Source organism: Anastrepha ludens, chromosome 5 (genome assembly GCF_028408465.1).
Source record: "Anastrepha ludens isolate Willacy chromosome 5, idAnaLude1.1, whole genome shotgun sequence".
In the NCBI taxonomy this organism is placed as follows: Eukaryota; Metazoa; Arthropoda; class Insecta; order Diptera; family Tephritidae; genus Anastrepha; species Anastrepha ludens.
This window is the reverse complement of record NC_071501.1, coordinates 127,630,420-127,650,102: the sequence shown is the minus strand read 5'-3', so window position 1 is coordinate 127,650,102 and position 19,683 is coordinate 127,630,420. Positions and strand designations below refer to the sequence as shown.

General features: G+C 37.1%; 1 protein-coding gene across 5 annotated transcripts in view; it reads right to left on the bottom strand.

The window, feature by feature from the left end:
• Window positions 1–19,683, bottom strand: part of LOC128863184 (fibronectin type-III domain-containing protein 3A) — a 103,559-nt gene that overhangs the window by 83,588 nt on the left and 288 nt on the right. The window contains exons 1-3 of one of the 5 annotated variants that reach the window (XM_054102186.1): window positions 16,608–16,697; window positions 16,275–16,417; window positions 5,173–8,168 (exon numbers count right to left, since the gene is read on the bottom strand). In XM_054102186.1, coding sequence (XP_053958161.1) covers window positions 5,173–7,816 — 2,644 coding nt within the window. In that variant the 5' untranslated portion in view covers window positions 7,817–8,168; window positions 16,275–16,417; window positions 16,608–16,697. Of the gene's footprint in view, window positions 1–5,172; window positions 8,169–15,610; window positions 15,703–16,274; window positions 16,418–16,607; window positions 16,759–19,683 lie in introns of those variants that run through there. The other 4 variants (XM_054102185.1, XM_054102188.1, XM_054102187.1 and 1 more) reach the window with 4 other exon arrangements.

The window sequence follows — 19,683 nt, the reverse complement described above, 5'->3', positions numbered from 1 at the left end:
AGTCCTCTTAGTTCTCTCATGACTTTCTTCAAATGAAATACAAGGTCTTCCACGTTTGGCTGAAAGCGAAGTACTTGGCTGCTCAATATTCAAAACGTTTTTATTTATCGTATAAAGCCGTGAAAGCCATTGTTTATTATCAATTAAAAACCTGGATTTAATGCGCGCACTTTTGTTCCACTTTAATTTAAATTTTGGATAGAAATATTTTATTAAAAATTTGCGAAAGTTAATTATATTTGTCTCAGACAAATTATAATTTGCTGATATGACATCAACAACAACGTCAATATCTTTATCCCTATCGAACAATAGTTCAACAATCGCATTATAATGAATATTAGATTTATCCATAACTTTAATAAATTTCTAAACACTTTATATTAAACTTGTATTAACTGTCACTGTCACAAAGATAATAATGCAAGCATATTTATATTTTAATCCATAACGGACAATTGACGATTCACCGCCAACTCATTAAGAACTCACTTCTGTGTACTCTCCCACCACTCGCTTTGGCGACAAGACTCGCTCCGACTATTGCACGTAAACATATGCATAGCGCGCAGTGTGAATTTCGCGCATGGTTGTTTGTGGTTTTTGTTGTGTATAAATCGCTGTGCTAAGCTGTGCTATGTCTTGTTTTCTTTAACTTTTAGCTGAATTTTCAAGCTTTAATTTGATATAAGTCTTAATTCGGTGCTCAGCGGTGCAATATATTTTCTAGTCCTTTGAAAATGATAAATGTTACATGCAACTTTTTTCCATTTTTTAGGAATTTATTTTGTTTTTGTCATTTTTAATAAAGAAAAATGGTTCTTACGAATTGCATTTTTAGAAATGTTGTGTGATGTTTCATATGTAAATAACAAGCATTCAAATATAGCACTTTGAACTCCCATATTTCAAGTATGTTGTCATACCTTAACTTTGACATACTGTGTACAGAAAAATAATAAAGATTATAGTCTAAAATTTTAAAACAACAATTCTTAATTAGTTGTTAATAAATTTTGAAAATTTCATGCAAATCGAACGATGTGAAAAAAATTGATTTATGGCCGCAGTCTACATGAAAAGTTCCCACTGTGCGTTGTAGCTACCGTTTTAGAAATCGATCGGCTTTGTTATTGGTTATTTAGAGGCAATCGGTTTATATCTGCATTACAATTTTTCATTTTTTTTTTTTGAGTGACTATGTGTACATCCTCGTTTGCTGTCTGGAAATAACGGCCAAAGTCCCCAATGAACATCTCATTCTATCAATTTGTTCCTTTCTCTCGTAGCATTTGTAAGAAAATGTTGCTGAAATGTCCATGGCTTAATGTGGTGTACCTAGAGGCGCTTGAGAACATATGCTTCGATTGCATCCTCTCCGAAGCTTCAAAGTAGATGTGGTTTGTGTGCAGTCGATTACCATAAAATAAACTTTTTCAGCAGCTGCACCAACTCCGGCTTGGTAATTTTAATGGTTTCACAGTCTTTTTAGACCTGCATCTTCCATTAGAGATTGATGCGTCTGAATAATCACGTCAATCTTGCACACTTATGCGCTTGCACATTTGTGTAGGTATAGTCAGGCGTGCTCAAATAAGAGGGCTTCTGAAGTAACAAAATGCAAAGCAATTTCCAAGTATGCACTCGTACATAACCTGCATTTGTTTGCAACCGAGATGCCTATAATTTTCATATTTTTTGCATACATAATAGGACTATGAATAAGTTCGTGCGGTTTTTTTTTTCGAAATTTGAAACTTTATTGACGTAAAATGGTTACAAATTTAATATTCAAAATATTGTCCATCGCTTACTACTACTTTTTCCCATCTTTCTGGCAATTCACGGATTCCCTTTGTGAAAAATTCGGTCGGTTTTGCCGCAATCCACGAATCGATCCATTTTTTGACTTCATCGTAATTACGGAAGTGCTGGTCAGCCAGGCCATGTTGCATCGATCGGAAGAGATAGTAATCGGATGGCGCAAGGTCTGGACTATACGGCGGGTGGGGTAGGACATCCCATTTGAGCGTTTCTAAGTATGTTTGGACCACTTGTGCAACATGTGGCCGAGCATTGTCATGTTGCAAAATAACTTTGTCGTGTCTATCGGCGTATTGCGGCCGTTTTTCTCGCAGTGCTCGGCTCAAACGCATCAATTGTCGTCGGTAGACATCCCCCGTAATCGTTTCATTCGGTTTCAGTAGCTCATAATACACAACACCCAGCTGGTCCCACCAGATACACAGCATAACCTTCAGGCCATGAATATTCTGCGCCGACGTCGATGTTGAAGCATGGCCAGGGTATCCATACGTTGCCCGACGTTTTGGATTGTCGTAATGGACCCACTTTTCATCGCCAGTCACAATTCGATGCAAAAAACCCTTTCTTTTGTGCCGTTGAAGCAGTTGTTCGCATGCCATAAAACGGCGTTCAACGTCTCTTGGCTTCAATTCATACGGCACCCAATGGCCTACCTTTCGGATCATTCCCATGGCTTTTAAACGTTTGGAAATGGTTGATTGATCAACTCCCAAAGTTTTTGCAACCTCTTCTTGCGTTTGAGCCGGATCTTGATCGAGCAATTCCTCCAATTCGGTATCCATGAACTTTGGCGGCGCACCCTCGCGTTCTTCGTCTTCCAAGCCAAAATCACCACTTTTAAAGCGTGCAAACCACTTCTGGCACGTTCGCTCAGATAGAGCATGCTCACCATAAACTTCCACCAAAATACGATGACTTTCGGCTGCTTTTTTCTTCATATTAAAATAATGAAGAAGAATTCCCCGCAAAAACACATTATTTGGCACGAAATTCGACATTTTCAAGTGTGGTAAAAATATTGTTGTTTACGCTTCAAATAAAAAACTTATACTGACGTTTGTGCCTTACGACAGTAGCTCTCCAATGAATGTTTGGAAATGTGGATCGATGGAATAATAATCACTGCCAGGTTGTAGTGAAAATTTTGAAGGAAAAACGAAATGGGTAATTCAACGAATCTAGGTAAATATATTTAATTTATTCTGATATACCAGGTTTCATTTCATATTTTGATACAAATATGTTTATGTTGCTTTGTTTGTGTTTTTAGTTGGACGTTTGGCAGAGATTTCCCAAGTCCTAGGGGTCCACTGACAAAAGTCTATTATTTTATTGTGTAACACTATTAATCAGGTTGTGTATTTTTAGTTAAGCGCATTCAACTCAAATCGCTTATATCAGCAGTAAACTACGTAATAATCTACAGTTTCAGTTTCAATTCTCATTTAGAAAATCATATGAATATATACATACATACATAGACATATGTATTATTATATATATAATTGGCGCTTACACCTTTTTTTGGTGTTTGAGTTTTAAGCCGACTCCGAACGGCAAATGCATGGAGATTCGAACCTGCGTTCTTCCGAATGGTAGTAACGCACGAAGCCATTCGGCTACGGTGGCCACCAAACACAATCATTGTGAAATTGAGGACAGATGAGTGTCAATTTTAAAGCATTTGTAAATCTTTAACATGATCAACACGGCTGGATGTCTTTAGCATAAGCGTGGACATTGACCAAGAATTACAGAATACAAGATTGCACCTTGAACAACACGCAATGGCCAGTAGAGGGTAAGATAAAATTAATTGATAAATCATCATATAAAATCAATGAACGGAAGATGATAACTGAATCTCACTCTGTAATGAGAAATATTCGTTAGTACGGAATAACGTTACGAAGAGAGTCAAAAAGTTTGCAGAAAGAAGAGAAAGGGAGTAAAATGAAATAGAAAATGTATAGTTTTTTTTTGTAGAATCGACTTAGATTGTTCTTGCTCTTAACTAAAGACATAATTAATGAGAAATATGCGGAAAAGTTCCAATCAATTAAGAATTGATAAAACCTGCAGGAAAGATATGCCAATTATATTTCGATAAATTAATTGATTGATGAATAAAAGTTGTTGATTTATCTCTGATATTTTAATGAGTATATATGAAGTCCATGCGAATAATTCATGTATAAACCTCCACCAGTTGCCTTTGTGATAATTTTCATATCATTTGTCAGCATTAAAGTGATTAAAGCCCCAATAGGTTTTCTCCGAAGAAATGAGTTATAATGTAATAAATTATATTATAGTATCAGGGCATGGATCTGTTTAGAGGACATATTTTTACGTGCTTCGAACTCACTTCCATACCTTGATGTATAAGGATATATAGTTTTAATACGAAGTGTATGACTTCATTTTGCTTTAAAAGTGGTAGCATTGTCATTTCGCCACAAAATTAGCATCAAAAGTATCATATGAAAACGAGCATTCGACTCCAACAAAGAAATATTTATTAGCTACAAGTATTCCCGAATTTTCAGCCCGACAAAGATTCCATAGTTTGTAAAACTATGTATAACACACATGGGCAAACATATGTAGGTACATAAACGTCATTCTATGTAATACTTTTCACTGCAGCAGCCAAGTAATTTATGCTGTCCCAACCAACTTCCAAAGTGTTGCCAAAAAACAGACGAAATATTACAGACTCTCTTTTATACAACAACAAATAGCTTATACAATAACAACATAGAAAGTCGGTTGTATTTAGTTGAAGGGGCAGTGTATTTCTCCCTACTTATTGTAGGTTAATGGAACTGAATTCCCAAAACATACACATATACATATAATTATGGAGTTTTCGATTTTATGTTGCATTGCATTTGCGATTTTTTTTTTTCATTTAAATAATATAATAAAAGGATTTGTTCTCATTTGTCCATCTACATCTACTTTCCATGATTTATAATTGGATAACTTTTCGGTTTGATAGTCAAATTGGCAAGCCGCGCCGAAGCCAGCGGATGCCACACTGCATCTACATACATAGGTATATACGTATATAAAAAGGGGAAGATCTTGGTTAAGAATTCCGCTAGCGGTTGTGGTGACTGTAGAGCGACTCAATGCAATTCAACCACCGCAACATATCATTATTAATGCGTTGTTGCAAACGAACGAATAAGTAGTTAACGAACGAATAAGTAGTTAACGAACGATGGTCAATTTCAAGCTCCAGATTCCTAACTTATGCGAGAGAGTATATGGGGAAGAGTGAGCTGTACATAGGATGTACATAAAAGTGCCTAACCAAACAATAAAGCGTTCACTCACCTCGATAAAGTTTGCCTTTGCCAGAAATTTGAAGTGCGGTGGAAGACTCCAGTTGTTGTTGTTTTTGTTGCTGTTGTTGGTGCTGATAGTGTGACTGGAAACTTGGATGTTGAATTTGTTGCTGGTGATGGTTTTGATTTTGGTTTTGGTTTTTCATTTGTGTCTGTTGTTGTAACAAAAGCCGATTTGCCGCATTGATCGATCCAGCTGGGATGGCGGCAGCCATGATCGAAGGCGAGGATGCGGAAGGTGTAGACGAAAACTGTTGCGTTTGATGGTGTAGACTGTGTTGATAACGGGGTACGGAAGGGTGCTGTGCTATATTGCCATGTGAATGATTAAACGACACACCATTCGAACTGGCCGCACCTACGACTGTTGTATTTAGCGTTGGAAGACCATGCGCTGGGCAAAAAGTGCGAATTTCTCCGTTGGTGTCGATGAAGAGAGGCGCTGCTTCCAGAAGGGGCCACGTGGTGACTCCATTGCCCACTGCGGCCACTATTGAGGAAGCGGTGTTTGACTGTTGCTGCTGAGAGACATCAATATTACTATTACTTTCGCCGGTCGCTGTGGCTGGTGAAGCCAGCGAAATCACCTGAACCGGGTAGAGGTGTGATCCTTGCGGTGGATTGCTGACCGGCATAGGCAAAGCATTAGTAGTTAATGTAGGAGCGGCAACGGCCGCTGGGCCTGATGAGCTATGTAGGGGGATGTGCGGCAAAACACCGAGAGAGTTGCCATGATGTGCGCAATGCTGCTGATGATCTGAAGATGAAGCTACAAAATTATACGCTTGTTGTAGGTTTTGGGGCAATGACTGGACGTTTTGCTGTTGATGAAAGGAATTTTTGGAGTAGTTCTGCTGCAATATCGGTGACACTTGGGGTTTCTGTTGCTGCTCCTGTTGCATTTGCAGATGCTGCAGTAGACTCATCGTGTGCAACATAGTGGTAGTGGTGGTATGTTGCAGGCGCTGTTGCTGCTCCTTTGGTGGCTGTGGCTGCTGTTGGAAATAAATGGCCGTTTGTTCGTGGGCAAACACGGAGGACGTGGCGGCAGTTGTCGAAGAGGTGGGTGAATGTTTTTTTCGAGCCGGATGGAAAGATGGGGCCAGTGGCGTTAGTTTCGATTTCAGCGCCTTCACAACCAAAGATGGCGTGGGAAGCTGCACTTTCGCCATCAGTTGTTCTTGTTTTTGTCCTCGCTTATCGGTTTTAGCGTTAGGATCAATAGGATTTGACACCGAACTGGTTGTTGAAATTGTCGTTGATATTGACTTACTAGCTCCAGATGGATAATTGTTTCTTAATCCAACTTTGGTGCGGCCTTTATTATTGTTATTATCTATAACTTCGGCTACAGAATGATTGAACGGAATTGGAGCTTGCGAGTCACAAATTAGGTGACCGGCACTGTCGTTTTGAGCACAATATATCCCTTCTTCTTCAAGATCTTTCAACGGACAAGTCGACTCCAATATTGGTGTTCTCACTGTGGCCATGTTATTCGATTGCTCTTGTGTCTTCATCATCGAGTTAGCGTTATCGATTATCTGATAACTCTCGCCGATGAAGGCTACCAACTCTCGGCACGCGAAATTTAGTTCTTTACGCTCGTCAATGTTTTCTGTGTCGGCATCTTCCCAAGGGCGAGTGCAGTGCATTTTACTGCTGTGTTTGCAGTAGCCCTCGTGTGAGCAATCTATGACATGTTCAATAATTCGGAAATTATCGTAATCGATAATGCGCTCCTGATAGGTACAATTCGCTGTTGTCTCTTCACCACTATAGTTAAATTGTGTCACAGCATTACAAGTACATCCACTTGATTCTAAATCGATCAAACGCTCGCGAGCCTGCAATTCGCATGACGCTTCTATGTCGGGCGAGTTTTCAAGCTCGAGGGCACTTTCAGTATTTAAAACTTTGAATTCTCTATAAAGCATATGGCTTTCATCTTCACCCCTCTCGCTTTCACCACCGCATTCTCTTTCAGTTGCAACGATTTTATACTTTTCGCCTTTCTCAGGAATTCCAATCAATTTATATCTTTGCTCGATGTTGTTCGAAGTCAACAACTCCATCTGGAGAAGATGTTCTCCCTGGCCTTCTGCAATCGTTTCTAGTTTGGTGTTTCCTATCAACTGCCCTTCTTCGCTTAGTATGTCAGTCTGGGTGCTATTATCGACGAGTTGAATCGACACGTGTCTGTTGATCACACTGACCCCTTCACCATCCTCCTCGTCACCGTCAATGTTAGAAGATTCATACATATCCGCAGGTGGCGAATGGAGTATTTTCTCTGAAGGCAAAGTTGGCCTAAGGGTTCGGGTATGTTTTGGTGTTTTCCGGATCGCCGGAAGAGACGGTGTTGACATTAACGAGGTTGACGTTGCTGAGAAGATTGGCAAATCAGAAGTTAATGACTCGGGACAGTCATCTTCAAGTACGCGTTTGACGTTAGAGTTGCTACTAAAAATTGTTGTTGTAATTTCAGTGGCGGCTTGCGTTAGCCTGCTATAACTCTTGTCCGTCTTCCCTTCAAACTCAGGCGTATTAGCCCCTTCCGTCACCCTTGCTAGAACAGCTGGAGGCGGCACGCTGACTTTGACAATATGAGTGGCCACTGTTGCAGCCGCCATAAAATCAAGGTGAAAATTAGTAGTTGAACTGGAGTCGTAGAACAACCTCCGACTTATGTTATCGTTGTTTTAGGTGTTGTTGTTGATTTATTCACATATGCCTTCGCGTTTTTACAACACCAACTGTATTATAAACTCAACTTTTATAGAGCAACACGATTTTTCCCATCCGATGCCGAACGAAGGCAGATAACGAATTATTTTAATTTTAATGAAAGTGTCATTTAATCGGACTTTGCGAATCCTTATGAAGGATGTTCAGTTTATGTTCTCAAATATTTGACGTAATAAACAATTTGTATTCAAATATGCACAGTAACTACGTGCATGCGATGGGTATTTGGCAACACAACTGTAAGAAAGGAAAAAAATATTATTCACTCGCTAGCTCATTGCAAAAAATGTATAAAATTCAAACAATGTTCATTTATGTATGTATAAATGTATAATTCCTAGAGTAAAATGGTTTTAAAAGTAACTTTAAAATGATTACAAAACTCAAAGAAATAAAAAAAAAATCATAAGTTATTTTTACTGTGTGGATAAACTAGTAAATTTTCAATATATTATATATGTGCCAATAATTATGAAAGTGGTGTAAGTCATATATTTCTTGTTTCGAGATATCTAATGAATTGCGTTTGAAAGAGTTAAAAAACATTCTTATATTATGCGACATTTTAGCTTATAATTTTCTTTGTCTTGATTAATGAAAATTTATTATCAATATGAAATTTTGTGTGAATTTCATACGAAAATGTTGGTTTTAAAGCTCTAATTGACTTAAACCATGTTCAAAACTAATTGAATATCTTATAATGATTTAGTGCAACAAAGAACGATGAGTTTTATTTGAAACAATAACTTTAACGATGTAATTCATGAACATTTATGAATTATTTTTAAAAACATGGATTTATTATTTTTTCTAGTTTTTGAGATTCTTCAAATGTTCATGTTGGGATGTGTATGTTTACTACACATAATACCTTTATGTTTTTCTTCCGTTACTGGATTAGGAGTGATGTGTAATGGAAGTAATTTAATATTGTTGGTATTCCTCTTTTAGGTGAAAGGTCCAAAACGTGGAATTTAGAATCATCTAAAGAAGTTTTGTGGAACATTTTATAAGGTTCGTTTCTTAAGAAACGCATCCATTGAATTTTCAGCCAAGGGGCAGATTCGCCCGCGGTATTTTTTACTCTTTGAGCTCTTGATTCTTCTAGTGACTCGAAATAAAATCCGACTGCGACATTTGTTTTACCGGCAAATCACGGCAATTCAGTAGAAAGGAATAAACCGATACCAAACATTTGTTGGCTACCTTTTCAATATTATTATTATTTGACTGAACAATTTTAATTAATAATACTTATGCTACTTTGATGTTACGATTTGAAAACGCATCACTGTAAGCTATTGCGAGTTTTTTAGTAGTTACATATAATATTCTCCATATGCGCTAAAATGCATAATGCCACTTTTTGCACCGCGGGATGCTGTAGTTTCATCCCATACATACATCTTGACATTGTCATTATGGGAATTATTGAAGCTCAAGTCACAAACGTACATATTTCGCTTGACTAGGCTAACGAAACAGACAGTTTAGGGTACGGAAGTGCTTTTTGTAAATCAAACGAGGATCCAAAGTATTCGCTGAAATTTTCTTTGGCTTTTTTCGGGTCCTTTGCAAGGCAGTTCCTAGCTCTTTCGGCATTTTGTAAATGTACATCATAACTTCTCTTCCTCCATATTGCATGCTTGGATTTTTCCATTCAGTAAATATAAATTACAACGCACGCTCGATAACGTGAACTAATTCAAACCAAGGCAGTTCACGTTAACAAAAGTGTTCACGTTTTGGAATGCCCAAAAAGGCTAAGTAAATATATTTTTTCACATTTAAACTCACATCTTATTCTTGTTTTCGTTACATATTAATTGAAAATTAAGTCGTACTATGGTTTTATTTAAAAAAATCAGTCATCTTTTTTTGTATCTTCTGTTTTTCTAAAACTTGAAGCACAGCTTTCTGCCTTAACCGTCTTAGCACACTCATATCATTTTGATCGACGTCTTCATGACCAGCCCATATTAACACCTTGTTGAAAATTTCAACTGCTTCAGTCGGTTTAATTTTCTCCAGTTGCTCTGATACGCTGTCATCATCTGACTCGTCCTCTTGTTGATGCTCGTCATCTGCATTGCCCTGCTCGATATCTTCGTTGCATTGGCTTTCTCCTTTAAAAACGATATAACCTTAAAAAACAACCAGTAACCTTAAAAGTCGGACAAAACTTAAAAGGAATATTCACCTGTGGAACAAATGACTCATGAAACCATTGCCTGAAAATAGCCGACGTCATCCAGGCGGATTTCGAGCTCTTATAGTAGGTGGGACACTGAAAGTTTTTAAAGCAGAGTGGATTCTTCGCCTTTCCAATTACCAAAAGCTTAAGCTTGTGGGATCCAGTGGCGTTTGAACAGCATAAAAACGCTGCTTCTCGGACTTTACCCCTGGGGCTCTCTTCTCCAAACTTGACGCGTACGTTTTCTCTGGCAAAAGTCTCCAGAATAACCCCGGCTCATCCGCATCATATAACTGATCGTTGCACAACTCCAATTCGGTCATTTTAGCTTTAAGTTTTTATTTAATCGGATCCACTAGCTGAGCTTGCGAAGACAGTTTTTCGCCTGATATTTTAAGAAGACGAATACCGTACCTCTTCTTGAATCTTTGGAGCCATCCATCACTAGCGAAGAAGTTTGCTTCATTTTCTTTAAATTTTGCATGCAGTGTTTTTGCCTTTTCTTTCAACATTAGATCACTTACAGGACAGTTTTTATCTCGCATTCGGATAAACCAACGATAAAAAGCTCTCTACATTTTGGGCAACTCTGATGAACGCAGTGTTTTTCTATTTCCAGGTCCACAATACTTGTTGTTTACGCATTTTAAAATCACTTGCTTTTTCGATTTAATGTTACAAATTGTTAATTTAGCAACTTTATATTTCTTTACTAAAATCGTCACAGATGAGCCTTTTTCTTAAAAGCCGACAGTTTTAGCCTTTTGTTTTAATGTCAAGCACACTTAGAACTCTTTTTCACCAGAAAATATAAGACAAAACACTCTTTACAAAACCAAAACCGCGACTGAAATATTTTACTCCCTACATGCAATTACGAATAAAATGCCTATTTTATAATTAGGGGATTCCCCAATTTCAGAATTACTTGAGATCAATGTAAACTACATTCAAATAATTGTAACGGTTATTGTTCATGTTACAGAGCTTTTTGGGTTTGTTCACGTTTTAGAGTAGTCAATGCACAAAAATGTCTGTTCACGTTTTGGGGTGTTCACGCTTTAGAGCGTTCACGTTATCGAGCGTGCGCTGTGCATGTAATTTCTTCCAATTTTTCACTCAGACCACTTTCATAATTAATATTAAATGAATTCCGTATAACGTTGAAATTACATCCACATTTTTGACGCAATTTTGACGATATCGTGAAAATTACATTAGATACATATAGTTTAAAATAATGTGGATATGAAATAAGTGATAAACTCATTTTTTTGAAATTTTGACTTAGACCACTTTCATAATTATGGGCACGTACATATACTATATGTATGAACGTCTATCAAAGTGTTATTTTGTGTGAAAAACATTCAGACAATTTGGTTTAATATTTCCGTTGATAGAAATTAGTTAAAAAACAAGAAAGCGAGCAGTGGAGATGCAAATGATTCATAATTTCTTACATTTAATTCCACGTGAATGATTTACTTTTACTGTAAACATATGTTCACTTTATGTACGCACTCATTCACACACATACGCATGTACAAAAATTCGCAAAGTTTCAGTTTTGTTCATATGCGCTTTTTCAATACTATGTATTCTGCTACTCCGTGCCTGTCAAGAAGCATCGCCTTTGTATGTGAAAATGCATGGCATGTAAGTCAGAGCTTTCACCTCGTTCACTACACACATCAAAGTGGAAGATAAGCTTATACGGTTCTAGCTTTTCACCATTCCCATTGAAATTGCCACCTCTCTCCTAATACCTTTATCTCTACTTATGACTTCTCTCTCTTATGACTATTCTCTCTCTTATGACTTCACTTGTCATTGATCTCCCGAAATTTTATAACTGCTTAAGACTGTACGCATGTTTGGACAATCCTCATTGAGTTGACACCACTCAACTAATATCTCATATTGATGGAAATATTCATGCAACAAGTTAGTCCTTTACTTTTATAATTGTGATCATATGTTTCACATGATAAGAAATTATTAGGTAAACTGAAGCAAGCGCAGCGCTAACAGTAGATGCTTTCGGCTAATTTAATAAATTATAACGACTCTATATACCTACGTTCCCACGACAGTCGGTTCTATGTAACCGGAACGACCGGATTTATATCCGCCCAAGGACTGTCACTTCAACAGCATTCCTCGTATATGCACGGGGAATGTTATGCTGCTACAACAAAAACTCTATATACCTACATAGATATATATCTGTTCAAAATAAGTCAGGCCGATAATCCAGCTGCTAGTCACCTTACTCCTGTAATGTACTTATTAATAATTATATTTCATATAAATAGATAAATAAATATATACATATATATGAATACATACCCATATAAACAAGTATGTATACTCTTTTCCTATTCAACCTTGTTTGAGAGGATTAATCTCATAACTCATACGCCGTGTGCACCATACATCTCAAGTAAGTGGCAATGAGAAGCAAAACCATAGTGCAGGCTTCACATTGTTGATGAAACTCTTACAAGGAAATCCACTTTACTCCAAAACCAAACAAATCGAAATGGAATATACAAATACATAAATCAGAAAATGATTTAATTCCTTCGAAACTTTTCCCAATTTCATTACTAATACATCCATTTTATTTTCAGTTGTTTCTCTTCCAGTATGTCACTTTTAGATTTATATAAGAACGCATAATCTTTGGATTGTGCCCGCATAAAAAATGTTTAATAATAACTTTACTCTAAGCTTATACAGTAAATAAATTCTGTTCAATAAACTTCAGTCCTTCAAGACCACGATTTTAATAGGTCTATTTATAAGTTCGTGCGGTTTTACAACAGATGGCGTAACTTGATTATTATTCCATCGATCCACATTTCCAAACATTCATTGGAGAGCTACTGTCGTAAGGCACAAACGTCAGTATAAGTTTTTTATTTGAAGCGTAAACAACAATATTTTTACCACACTTGAAAATGTCGAATTTCGTGCCAAATAATGTGTTTTTGCGGGGAATTCTTCTTCATTATTTTAATATGAAGAAAAAAGCAGCCGAAAGTCATCGTATCTTAGTGGAAGTTTATGGTGAGCATGCTCTATCTGAGCGAACGTGCCAGAAGTGGTTTGCACGCTTTAAAAGTGGTGATTTTGGCTTGGAAGACGAAGAACGCGAGGGTGCGCCGCCAAAGTTCATGGATACCGAATTGGAGGAATTGCTCGATCAAGATCCGGCTCAAACGCAAGAAGAGGTTGCAAAAACTTTGGGAGTTGATCAATCAACCATTTCCAAACGTTTAAAAGCCATGGGAATGATCCGAAAGGTAGGCCATTGGGTGCCGTATGAATTGAAGCCAAGAGACGTTGAACGCCGTTTTATGGCATGCGAACAACTGCTTCAACGGCACAAAAGAAAGGGTTTTTTGCATCGAATTGTGACTGGCGATGAAAAGTGGGTCCATTACGACAATCCAAAACGTCGGGCAACGTATGGATACCCTGGCCATGCTTCAACATCGACGTCGGCGCAGAATATTCATGGCCTGAAGGTTATGCTGTGTATCTGGTGGGACCAGCTGGGTGTTGTGTATTATGAGCTACTGAAACCGAATGAAACGATTACGGGGGATGTCTACCGACGACAATTGATGCGTTTGAGCCGAGCACTGCGAGAAAAACGGCCGCAATACGCCGATAGACACGACAAAGTTATTTTGCAACATGACAATGCTCGGCCACATGTTGCACAAGTGGTCAAAACATACTTAGAAACGCTCAAATGGGATGTCCTACCCCACCCGCCGTATAGTCCAGACCTTGCGCCATCCGATTACTATCTCTTCCGATCGATGCAACATGGCCTGGCTGACCAGCACTTCCGTAATTACGATGAAGTCAAAAAATGGATCGATTCGTGGATTGCGGCAAAACCGACCGAATTTTTCACAAAGGGAATCCGTGAATTGCCAGAAAGATGGGAAAAAGTAGTAGTAAGCGATGGACAATATTTTGAATATTAAATTTGTAACCATTTTACGTCAATAAAGTTTCAAATTTCGAAAAAAAACCGCACGAACTTATTCATAGTCCAATATATAACGAAAACTCCTTTGCCTTTTTACACATATTATTGTAATTAAAGAAAGGACACTTAAATCTTATGGATTAAAAAATAAATTTGTCCAAAAATCATCTTTATGGTCTGATCCAGTTCGAAATAATTTTGAAATAAAGTAGAGCCCGTAAAAAACGTTAAGATTTAAATATTTCAAAGACCTGATTCGATATAGCTACGTATTTATTATATCTATAGGGTGGGCCATGTAAAATTTGCTTTTTGAATCGGCTATAAAAAAAACACTAATCAATATTTTTTCAAACTTTTTTTTATTTTGAAGATTGAACATTGTCATTTATGAATAAAAAATAATATCGTTCAAATGACTTCCACGACTGGCTTTATAGTAGGCCATTCGATCAACCCTATTTTTAAGCATATTTTCGATTGTTGGGCTCCAATTTCATGAATGGCAATTTCGATTTCGTGTTTCAAGTTGCACCGTCCTGTTGTAACGCTCGCCATTTACTGTAACCGCGGAAGAAGAAGAAGACTCACCGCTTTGGAAATAGGTTTTCAATATTTCCCAATTTTGTTGAAGCGTATAGCGTCCTATTTCGTAAATGTCAAACCTTTAAGTAAATTATGAACACATTTGACATGACATTTGTGTTACCATTCTCAAAAAAATAGGTGGTTCAAAAAGCAAACGCTTTATGGCCCACACTGTATTACAAGAGTAATTGACATTCAAGGTAAACATCATAGCTCAATGGTTTCATTTTCTTACTAACTTTCCGGTTTTATTTTTTCAGGAGTTACTTCTACAATTTTGTATTTTTATTAATTCATTATAATTGATGCAAAACTACTTTAAAAAAAGAAACACGACGCAATAAAAATTACGAAAAATAGGCGGTGCCAGCTAGGCCAGCTTTTAGGTAAATGTGTGTATCTCGATAACGACTTAATAAAAATTTCTCAAACTTGGTTTATGTATTGTACACCACCTCATTAAATCCGAGAGAATTTTTATTGGGATCGAATAAAACCCACGCCCACTTTTTATATGTTCTGAATAAATTTCCTTAGATCCCTCTGGTATAACTATAACTAGCTATAACTTTCATTGTCCATGAGTTTTTGTTAATTCGAAAAATTAACAGCCAGTTCGGCCCGGATCGAGTTTAGCCTTCCTTAGTAGCCCAAATGTTGACTATTTTATAATAGCAAAATTCATTGAACAAAAGTTATATAAATACCAGAGATATAAAAAAAAAAAGCTGCACGCACTCAACGTATTCAATGCAAGAAGAAAAAAGAAACTTTAAATAAACATTTTTAACACTGAACGATGCTTTACCACTCGTATCACGCTCTCTCATTCGTAAATAAATTTCTAATTACTCTTTGAAAATTTTTAATTTTCTGAATTACCTAATTTTTAAGTGGTTCAGTCTCCATTGCCTCGTGAATTACGAACAAATCGTTGTTTTAACTAATTATTATCGGAAATTTATCGAAATTAGCTGTCAAATCAAAACGAAAGAGTCAACCAAAACAAAATTAACAGTTGAATAATAACCAGAAAAAGTTGTATTTTAATAATAGATACAAAAAAATTATTAATAATACATAGATACAATGAAAAAATTATTATGTCGATTAGATTGCTGAACACCGCAACAAAAATTGTTGAGGAGAAGTGGCATCTTCTAAGAACTGTAAAGTTGTCTGGGAAACAGAACGCAATATCTCTGGAAGACAGAACAGACACGAAAATCAGAAAGGATCAAAATTAACTTCGGATGAGCCGAATTGTGTGAACTATTAAAAAAGATAAAATCTTCGTTGTAACTTACTTTTTTCTCTATCACCGATATTTGCAACAAATAATAATAGTAAAAAGCAAATAACAAGACCATGAAGAAGAGCAGTTAGAGTGAATTACGAATGCGCCGTGGAAATACGGTAATTCGCGAATTATTTACCAAATTGCTTAGAGAGAGAATTACGTGCCGTGGGAATATTCATTATGAACATTCAGGTGAATACAATTTTTGCAAAAAACAAAAACATGCAAATTGCGTTTTCTACTCACGATGTTGATATTTCGAATTTTTAATGTTTCATTTCAATGCATTTCTTGCACCCATGTAAAAGACTACATCTCTGTATTATAAAATCACAACGTTGGCCTAATCCGCAGACGTTCGCATTACAGGTTCCACGTAGTTGTGACGTCTAAAAGTAAAAATGCATACACCGCCACAATGACGTCAGCCACGGCAACAACACCATATTACAAAAACAATCAGATTAATTAGTAGTGAATTAACAAAAATCAGCAGCAACTTATATCACCGATAAGGGGTTATAGGCGAACTGTACGCATTTTTTTTTTTTTTTAATTTAGGTATACACACAAATTCACCTTAGAGGAAAGTACTTGGACTAACCAAAGAATATTGCAAATATAAGACCACTAGAATTTCAAGAAAATAACAAATGCAATGAAACCACAGGAATGCCGAACACTCAGCAATGCAAAATCTAAGGATGCGTTAACAAGTTGGCAGAGTTGCTAACGAAGGAAGAAGGAGAGCAAAAAAGAACAACCGGAGCCTCCAGATATATGTAGCAAATAACGGAAATCGAAAAAAGTGAGGTGAAATCAATGCATAAAGTTTTATTAGCAAATGAAATAGCGGCGCTCAGTGAGGAAATGAGTGGAAAACGCGCTGAGAAGTAAACCACAGGTAGTTGTTGTACGAAAAGAGAATAGCAAGCGAGTTCAATAAAGTATTTGCGTGGTGAGTTTCTATAAGCTGCGAGAAAACCAGATTGTATTGACAGAAAGACAGTCCTCAACCCAGTCAAAATAGAAACATACATATGTATGTATGCATGTGAGTGGAGTTAAACAACAGGTTGAGAGTATTTTTTGGCAATATTAGTCAAATGCACATTTGATACAATAAGCCAAGAGCATGGTAAAGGAATCGATATGAACAGAGGGTGCAGAATTCAAGCATGCAATCTCCATACTGTAGTTTTTATGTAATTACAATTTGAACAAAAATTTTGTAGCTTACATACATAAGTGCAAGGTATGATAGTCGTAGTGGGGTAGATAGGAATCCCCACAGCAACAGCAATGCCAACGCTAGAAAAGAAGCAACCTTCCACAACAAAGCTAAAATATTGACAGCAACACCAACAATAGCTCGCACACGAAAAACAGTTAACCAAAATCGAGAGCAGCGCGGCATAACGAATATGTGAAATAAAAACGAATGCAGTGACACGCTGCTCTACATACGCAAACCATATGTTAACGTATTTCTGTTGTTGTTGCTTTGCGAATATTATTTTCTTATTGCTTATTTTTGTTTCAGCTTACTGTTGCTGCACTCGTTGCCTTTGTTGCAATAGTTCATTCGCACAGGTGAAAAACCTCAAAATGTGCGAGCGCAACATGGCACACACTGCAGTCACATTCATACAATGCTGCACTTGCAAATGTATCAATGTGAATGTTTATGTTGGCAATGTGGAAAAGCAAAAACGAAACCTGTTTGGTGCTAAAATGCAATGCATTCCAGAGTTAAAGAGTTACCAGATTGTACATTGCATTTCCCGAATCTAACTATGCATACATACACACATGCATATACATCCATACAAGTAGATACATATATGAAGTACTTATAATACGTGTTTTGTGTGGTGCTATTTTCCAATTTGAGATTATTTACGTTAGTTTGTGTTGGCGAAGTTATTTCACCATTTGTGAGCATAGAAATTCCACATTATTTCAAATCGGTCCACGATTCAATGATTTTAGATAAACAGGGAACAAAAGGCACTAGCAAAGCACATTGCTTATAACGACAATTCAAATTAACGAACACAGATAATTTTTTCAGCTAATAAGGCCCCCTTTTAGTAGTTACACGTCAGGTGGTAGCATAGCACGAGTTTATTTCCTTATCACTTTATTATAGAGTGATTCAAGTGTGATGCAGATGTGCAACGTGCGGTTTTTTTTGTTGGATTTTTGTTTTGTCAGCAAGTGGTATTCAAGTGAAACACCAAAATTTGCATTACAATAGGACGCTTCGGTCGTAAAAAATGAGAAGAGTGAATTTTAATAGTTCTGATTAAAGGGATCATATTCACGCTCTTGTGGAATTCCCGCTTCTGAACTCGTGCATTGAGTGGTATCGGGTATTTTTAAGAGCTCGAGAGCTTAAAATTGTAATACAAAACAAAAATATCGTTGAAATTCATACATTTATTATAGTCTGGATCATGGCATTTATTTTTTGAATATGATATCCGGCATAAGTCCGTCGCGGCTACGAGTTACATGGCCCATTCCATCATGTGCGAGATGCCTATACTAAGTGTATGATTTGTGAAATGGCCGACTCTATGTATAACCAATACAATTTTTAATAATACTAGTAATGGTACTCTATACGTGGTGTGCTTTGAATGACGCCCTTTTGCCTATCATACTTAAGTGTTTAATTGCGGAAACGGTTGAGATATTGAAGCCCAAGACTAGGTTGTATTGTGCTAGCCAATAGTGCATGCTCCGGATCACATGGAACGGGTTATTGCGAATACCGCCCACATTTTTAGCCATCACCACCATCGCGAGGCCGTTCTCAAAGCCAATTATTTTCGTTCCCTCTGGGATCCTCACACGGAAGACAGCGTCCTACAATATAATATATTTCACAAAAAAGGCCGAAGAACTGACCTCTTTGGAACGCCGCCCGTTATTTCGACTTTTTGCGGTCCTTTGATTTAGTATCTCACAGAATTGTGCTATCAAAGAAACATCACATTATTCTCCCCAATTCGCTCCAGCGCGTCGTAAATTTTCGCTTAATTCGCACACGTACGTTTGTGGGTACATGCGTACATACATATGTATGTACAAGTACACACACGGATGTATGAATGTAGTTATGCTAGTCAATAACAACAAAAAAAGCCAAAACTACAAATTAACACTTGCCAAAAGCCGACAGTTTTTATGGAAAGGAAAATTTTCGGTACTTAGCAATGATCGCATATTCGATTAGTCTCAACGTACCAAACGCAAACAGATAAAGCCTTAAAAATGAAATGGGTCCTCGACAAGGCCTAAACACGTTTAGAGTGACCATATTGTCCGAGTCCGCCTTCTTACATCTGCACAACGCAGGGAATTCGTGAGCGCCAGTTGGCTGTGGCTAATGAAGAAAAAAGGTCACACACATTTCTGCAACATATGCATACATGTGTATGTGTATGTAAAAATGCAGTGGCAGGTGGTGGTGTCTTAACGTTATATTTCCACAAAAATTACGGTCACTGTCACATATAATATTTATTCGTCTAATCTGTCAACGGTCCCATATTTCACAAAAAAGAGATTGGTTTAATAAGTTTTGTTTTTGTTTAAACTCCAAATGGCGTGGCAGCACATGCAACTACCAATAAAAAGTATGGCA